The sequence below is a fragment of the Arachis hypogaea genome, chromosome 16 (genome assembly GCF_003086295.3).
Source record: "Arachis hypogaea cultivar Tifrunner chromosome 16, arahy.Tifrunner.gnm2.J5K5, whole genome shotgun sequence".
In the NCBI taxonomy this organism is placed as follows: domain Eukaryota; kingdom Viridiplantae; phylum Streptophyta; class Magnoliopsida; order Fabales; family Fabaceae; genus Arachis; species Arachis hypogaea.
Window position 1 is genome coordinate 44,440,983 of NC_092051.1, and position 7,289 is coordinate 44,448,271.

The 7,289-nt window shown below is 33.5% G+C and overlaps 1 protein-coding gene across 31 annotated transcripts; it reads left to right on the forward strand.

Annotated features, from left to right (window-relative positions):
* The first annotated feature begins 2,025 nt into the window (after positions 1 to 2,025).
* Positions 2,026 to 7,037, forward strand: LOC112754087 (fructose-1,6-bisphosphatase, cytosolic-like). Of its 31 annotated transcripts, none has more exons than XR_011874223.1 (14): positions 2,026 to 2,301; positions 2,433 to 2,563; positions 2,713 to 2,744; positions 2,963 to 3,101; positions 3,292 to 3,345; positions 3,524 to 3,612; positions 3,943 to 3,976; positions 4,066 to 4,154; positions 4,292 to 4,407; positions 4,488 to 4,582; positions 4,698 to 4,730; positions 4,872 to 5,113; positions 5,807 to 5,882; positions 6,795 to 7,037. XR_011874223.1 is itself a non-coding variant. In XM_072220288.1 (14 exons), exons 6-9 carry the CDS (start codon positions 3,598 to 3,600, stop codon positions 4,349 to 4,351), a joined length of 297 nt encoding a protein of 98 aa, XP_072076389.1. In that variant the 5' UTR covers positions 2,032 to 2,301; positions 2,433 to 2,563; positions 2,713 to 2,749; positions 2,963 to 3,101; positions 3,292 to 3,345; positions 3,524 to 3,597; the 3' UTR covers positions 4,352 to 4,407; positions 4,488 to 4,582; positions 4,698 to 4,730; positions 4,872 to 5,113; positions 5,807 to 5,882; positions 6,795 to 7,037. The 31 variants fall into 31 exon arrangements, 16 of the variants coding, with proteins under 16 accessions (XP_072076387.1, XP_072076397.1, XP_072076389.1 ...); XR_011874219.1 differs by having other exon boundaries at positions 2,032 to 2,301; positions 2,713 to 2,749; XM_072220288.1 differs by having other exon boundaries at positions 2,032 to 2,301; positions 2,713 to 2,749; positions 3,844 to 3,976.
* Positions 7,038 to 7,289: the final 252 nt, after the last annotated feature.

Sequence of the window (7,289 nt, forward strand, 5' to 3'; positions counted from 1 at the left end):
TTGCATGATAGGTTGCATGTTAGTTATAATTTGTATATATTCTGTCATTTCTTTTTATGTTAGGACTACTTGGTTAGGGTGATGATTTCTTTTCCAAGAAAAAATTATTTTAGGGCACCCTACCAATTTGAAAAAAAAAAATTTTGTGACAAACTTTCTTGAAAGAATTTATTTTGGAACATGGTTTTTGAGCTAAGAACACAAGCTTGTGAGATTTGAGCCTAACTGCGTGGTTACATTTTATAACCACTTATTCTTCCTTCTTGTGTGTAGTATTCTCTTTCTATGATTGTAATCTTTGATTTGTTTGATTCTCTATGTCCATTATTTTGTGTATTCATGCATTTATATGATTGAGGCCATTGTTTCATTAGCTCACTTACCCAAATAGCCCTACCTCTTCATTGTTAGCCAATTTGAGCCTACGATTAACCCACTTTGTTCTTAATTTTAGCACATTACAAGCCTTAAAGCGAAAAACAATAAATGTCCTTTATTTGGATCTTTGATTAGCTTAGGCTAGTGTGTGTGTATCATTCAAGTATGGAAAAACTTGGGACATTGGTTGAGAAAAAGGGTAGTTTTGTATTTTGTTGTAAATATTAGGAATTGGGTAGATACTCATGTATTGATAAAATATATAGACCTTATGCATTGATGTTCATGTATATAGTTTGAAAAAAAAAAGAAGAAAAAAAATTATAGAAAGAAAAGAAAAAGAAAAGAAAAGAAATAAAAAGGGGACAAAATGCCCCGAAGCAAAGTGAAGCTCAATAAAGATCAATGCATATGAGTTGTAATCAAAAAGAAAATGCATGAGTATGTGAAAAAGTGAAAAATGGGTAGTTAGGATAGTCTAAATTGTATAGGTTGCTATACAGGTTAGGTGGGAAGTTTAAGGTAATCAAAGATTCAAATTTCAAGTCCACTTGACCAAATATGCATCCTTACCTTAACCCTAGCGCCATTACAACCTATGAAAAGTCCTCATGATAATTGTGTGCATGCATGAAATCAATGTTGATTATTAGATGAAAAACAAATCTTGGAAAGCATGATTAGGAGAGCATTGAGAGAGTCGACCCTATACACTTGAGCGATTAGAGTGCAAACACTTTCGGTGAGGGTTCGATGCTCAACTCCATGATTCCCGGCTTTCATGAGCGTTCTTCTTGCAAGTCTACTTGAACTTCATTTTTATACTTGAATTGGTAGGATTCATGAGTCATCATACGACCTTAGCCCTACCCGTTTATACATGCTCTTGGAGGATTGATTTATTTTTAACCAAGTAGGTAGAATCATTTTGCATTTAGTTGCATTCATATAGTTTAGGTTGCATATAGTTTATTTACATTGAATAAATGTTGATACCCTTTGTTCTCTCTTGATTTTAGCATGAGGACATGCTTAGTTTAAGTGTGGGGAGATTTGATAAACCCCGATTGCGTGGTTTATCTTGTGCTTATTTTGGGGGATTTTATCACCTTTTCCCACATTTATTCAATGAAATAGCATGGTTTTGTAATTCTCCCTTGATTTGTGCTTAAATGTGAAAACATGCTTTTTAGGCAAAAAAATTGGTGATTTTAATTCACTTTAATTCCATTCGATGCCTTGATGTGTTTGTTGAGTAATTTCAGGTTCATAAGGCAAGTATCGGATGGAAGAAATGAGGAGAAAATCATGCAAAGTGGGAGAACTCATGAAGAAATGAAGGAACCGTAAAGCTGTCAAGTCCGACCTCTTCGCACTCAATCGACCATAACTTGAGCTACAGAGGTCCAAATGAGGCGTTTCCAGTTGCGTTGGAAAGCTAACATCCGGGGCTTCGAAATGATATAAATTTTGCTATATGTTGCTTCGCGTTCAGGGGCGCACACTCGCACTTTGCGCGCGCGCGCCGATGCTGTCCGTGGCCCACACTACAAAAAAAAACTGATTAAAACGTCATTAATATTAAGGCAGTTTTTTGAAAACGCCACAATATTCATGGATTAAGGCAGTTTATGTCACTGCCATAATATATTTGTAAATCAAGGATATTTTAAGTGATTTTGGCAGTACTAATCGCTGTAGAAGAAAGCCCAACCTAAACCTAATTGCAAGTAGAAGAGTAGAGCGTGAGCAACGAGCTTCTCCTCCAGTGGCTTCTTCTCCTCCATTGATGCGAGCTTCTCCTCTATTCTTGTGAGCTTCTCTGCCATTGATGCGAGCTTCTCCTCCATCGAGCTTCGGCGTTCTATCTTGTGCGAGCTTCTTACCCTAACTCGTATTTTCCGTGTCCGTTCTCCCTTCTAGGTTTTTATACAAAACTCTTATCCTCTTCTTCTTCATCTTCTTTTGATTCATGATTTGTTACTTCCTCTCTTTTTATTACTATTCTTTCGATTCCTTGTTTTATGTGTGTGAGAGTTGCGTTGGTGTGGCAGAATTCGAAATCTTCATCACTGCTGCTCTGCGAGCTTCTCCTCCATCAATGATTCTTCTCCTCCATCGATGTCATGTCCATCAATGCTTCTCCTCTGATGGTACATTTGCTTCCGTGGATGCGATTTGCGAGGTATTCTATTAGTTTCTGTTCTTCGAGCTTCTCATCTCCTCATCTACCTTATTTCGTTTGATTTTAGGTTTTGATTGTTCTATGCCAACTGCTACTTATTTTATTTAATTCCAGGTTTTGATTTTCTTCCTTGTTCAATTTATTTTTAGGTCAAAAATTGGGGATTGTTAGAAGAAATTGAGTAAGGTCTTCACTGAATTTCTTCATAATTATAGGATTGATTAGAATCATGTGAATACTTGTTTTCTCCTGGTATTACGTGCACTGTGAACTGCATAGATGTTCTTCTTCATGTTTTCTATTGGCAAAAAAGCTTTTAAGGAATTTACTTGAGTTGTTATACTTTTTTTTAAAATTTGAAAGCTTTTAAGAAATTCCTCAATGTTTTCATCCAATCAGGCAACCACTGTCTTCGATAAAAGAATATCTCAAGACATTGCAATTCAGGAGGCGCTTCCATTGCATTAAGTACACCTTAATCGTGGTTAATCTCTGACTCTACAGAAGAAAAGCACAGTTCCAAATTTTAACTACTTAGGTACATGAAGCAAAATATGCATTTGAATGAAGCTGTAAAATTTTCCATTTTGTCTTTTTTTTTCCTGCCTCTTCCTTCAACCCCAAGGCCTTCTAATGCCTTTACATGCTTCATAAATTGCACAACTTAATTGGTTCTTTTACATATATGAGTTAGGACATGACAGCTATAATAATTGGTTTAATTCCAGCTTGCACCTGTCTCAACAATTGTGTTCTGCACACCCGACAGGAAAACATTGGATGTAATAGTTAGCATTGAATACCATCGCTCCTCTCACTCTCTCTGTAACATTACAGATAGATCTTAGTACTCTTATCTGTTGTATTTTTTATCATCCTGTTATTAATGTGATCAAATTCCATTTTTGTTTTAAATCAATCAACTCTTATGACTGATATATGATTTTTTTAAATCAATAGGATGGTATCCTTTTTGCCATAAATATGTTGAATCAACAGCCGCTTCCATTTAGGCAAAGCTCAAGAGATGATTTATGGATGGTGTTTGGGTAAGAGATTTTTTCTTCTCTCATTTATTTATTTTTTAACTGATGTATGTGTAAGATATATTGGAGTCAATATTCAGTTACGGTGCAGATGAAACAAATGAATAAATTTTTAACTTGGAACAACAGTAATTCTTAATCTATATATTTTCTTTTATAAAACATTGATTAATTATAGCTTTTAGCATTATAAAGAGTTAAGAGTGATCTGAACCTTCCGGATGTATCCACTAGGTGTTTATGTGTGTTCTGACAAAGGGATCGAGTGTGAGTGGGGACACACCCCCAAACCATTTGGATTATCGTTGCAAATTATTGTTATTATTTTGGCAGATTCCTGATTTTGCATGCTCGCCAAATCCAGAGAGTGAGTATATTATCCTATTCAAAGCTTCTCTTTCAATTATTCTTTGATATTGTACTTGATTTAGATATTTGGGATCTATATGCTGAAAGATGAGCACGAACCAACCTTAGAAGACGTTCTGCAACCTGGCAAGAACATGTTGGCAGCTGGTTATTGTATGTACAGTAGCTCTTGCACGGTATGCTATCATCAAATTTCCTTCACACATGTGGTGTTATGTTAAGTAGTTTAGTTTGTGTTATTAGCTTCTTTGAGATGAGTTAAATTTTGATTGTATGGATTGATTATTTTAATGTTTTGTTGCTGATTATGCAGCTTGTTTTGCTGCTGATCATTGGTCCGGGCATGGGCACTTCGTGCCATGGCAGGAATTAGCCTTCATGTAATTGCACCTCTTGTTCTTGTTGCGGTGGAAAAATGTGTTTAATCAGGTCAGGTTCTGAAAGTGGACTAAGGATTTTGCAATGTGAGAGGCATGTTATTTTACTCATAATGTGTTGTTTCATAGCAGGATATAACTAATCAAGTGCTGCTTATATGAGGGGCCGCAGTAGAATGATCAAACAGATGCGGTTGAGAAAATCTGCTGTTAGTGTATTTGGATATGTAAGTTGGTCGCTTAATCTTAGTTGTTATAGAAGCGTTCTGTGGATTTCAGAGTATGCTAAGCTTTACTTTTAACCATCATGTCTACTCACCAGCATATATCTCCATTGTCCAGGTTCACGAGGTTAAGGATAACATGAAAGATAGGGTAAGAATTATACATTACTGGTTAATTTTAGTATTGATTTATCAGCAATTGTGTGCCTAGTAAGTGATGATTAGCAAGTAGTGTTCTCTCTTGTCATTGTAGTTTTAAACATGACGTTGTTTTATAATTCACTCTGCTTAGGAAGCCCAAACTTATGGTGATCCTGAACTTCTGGATGATTCTGAATTTTTTCAGCAATAACTGAAAGAATTTTTTGAGACAGTTGATCTTAATTCATCTGGTAAAACACTTTGTGGCTGAAAATCTTCACATATAGCTCTTTTTTCGGCCAGTGTTTTTAATTTCCTCATCAGTAATATTATCCGCCTTGAGGTTTCTATCACTCCCAGATCCCAAATTCTCTGAAGGCCCATGCATTTGATGTAAGTACCTAACAAGGTTGGTTGTTCAAATTATGAATAATTGACCCTGCCTATTTACTTGATAGGATAGGTGAGTTCCATTCCTCCACTCTTTGTGCTGATGACACAAGATCCTCTATGTCTTCAATGATATAAACGAACTTTTACCTTCACCTTGTCACACAACTCAAATTTCACTTTCAGTATCCTTTGTTAGGAGTTGTTTCTAACTTGGTGTTATAATCTGATGTTTCTTGAAAGAATTGAATATAATAAAATTTGAAAAAGTGTCATTTTGTTTAAAGTCCTTTGGAAGGATGCTTAATTTATCAGTTCAAACATTCAACTGATTTACATCCTTACAAAATCTTAGGATTGAGTATTTCCCATGCGTACCAGTTTGAGGGTTAGAAATAGTAGTCATAAGATTAGATGAATAATGTATCCCTAGTTAATAAATAACATCCACAGTGGCAGTAACATTAAAAATATTTTATATAGTTTCTTTATTTATGTTTGACTGTATAGAAATACTACTCCTCTGAAGTTCTAGTACTCAAACAATTCAGGAAACATTTTTCCTCCATATTCTTTAAAACCTCTCCTTTCTCTTTTGTGTGGGTTTGCAAATTTTGTTTTCTTATTTTTCATTTTATATTGATTATTTCTGTGTTTATGATGCTTGTCTTAACTATTATGTCCATAATTTTGTAGGCCGTGAAGAAGAGTGATACTATTTTTATTGGTCAATACCTGTTTACAAGAAATGAAACAACTTCTGTGCGGCGAGGTAATGTTGCCTTTCATGGATAAAGTTTATTGCAGAATTTGTTCTTTATTCAATTAGCTCCTTTTACTAAGTTGAGAGAAAATAAATTGATTAACGGGTTGTAGTGATTAGTATTGATATCCAAGACAAACTGAATAACATATATTTCCCAGAAAAGAAACTCGGGTGTAGAATTAATTGTGGGTGGGAGGTTGTTTGTTCTACCATGGCTATATATAATTATATATGATGCTTTAAATGCTTCATGTTATTGTTTTTCATTTTTTTTTTAAATGAATAAGCGTTACTTTGGTTCTTATACCAAAATATGATTATAAATAAGAAAGATTTCAATACCTATAATAAAGAAAAAAACTTGTAGAAAGAGCTAATCAATTAAAAAGTTTAAAATTTTTTTGAAATTAGTAAAAATGCATGTATTTAAACGTTAGATAAAAGATGAACTTCCAGAAAGTAATTATACTCTAGAAAATAGCTTGAAATGTTGGATATTATGATTGGATTGGCCAAACTGTATTACCAAATTCCTGGATTTTATTTGGAGCGGTGAATTTGGCTACGGTAGGTTAGCATTTTTACCTTTTGTTTTTATCTAGGTCAAAATTATTGGAATATTTTATCTATTTTAGGTAGGTGTCTAATTAATAGATTTTTTTTTTTATAAAAATTTAAATTTTGATGGGCTTATCTATATTGGGGGTGGGGATATATGCATAATCATATTGCCCCTGCAGATCAAATCCTTTGATTTCTTTCACTGGCCACTATGTCATATACATGGATATATAAACAAGATTACTGTTTGGTTGTTCTTAATTCTCATTTTTTGTTTAAATTTATTTTGTGATGTTCAAGTTAATGGTTTATTTATTTATTTTTTTTATTTTTTTTTAAATTATATTTTTGTTGTAGGAATTGGATCAAGAGAGTAAGATTCCATCGCCAAAAGAGTTAAAAAGTAGATCTTTTGAAGCGAATAATAGAGCAGTGTGATTTTTTTTTATGATAGAGACTTGATGTATTAAGAGTTATATATTAAGACTTTCAATACTATATTTGTATAGGAGTTATTATTTTTTATTTCCAATACTAAAAAATTATATATTATGTTTAATATTTTATTTATGAGTTATGTAATATTTTGTTGATGAGTTATGATTTCTTGTTATTGTAAAATTTTAAATAAAAAAATTATTTGTTTAATACGGTAAAAATGACCTTTTTAAACGACAAAAAATGTCATTTTTAACCAATAAAAATGGCACTGTCATGGTAAAAACGGCATTTCAAAAATGTAATTTTAACTAACCAAAAGTCACTATGTCAGGGTAAAAACGGCGGTTCAAAATGCCGTTTTAACCAACCAAAACGCTACTTTGTCAGGGTAATAATGGCGGTTCAAACTGC

Bases quoted from the DNA above. Each gene is read 5' to 3' on its own strand.
- LOC112754087 (XM_072220286.1), top strand. The intron at 3,977-4,065 runs GTGAGTATATTA...ATATGCTGAAAG, and splicing joins ATGCTCGCCAAATCCAGAGA to ATGAGCACGAACCAACCTTA. The intron at 4,155-4,291 runs GTATGCTATCAT...CTGATTATGCAG, and splicing joins TGTACAGTAGCTCTTGCACG to CTTGTTTTGCTGCTGATCAT.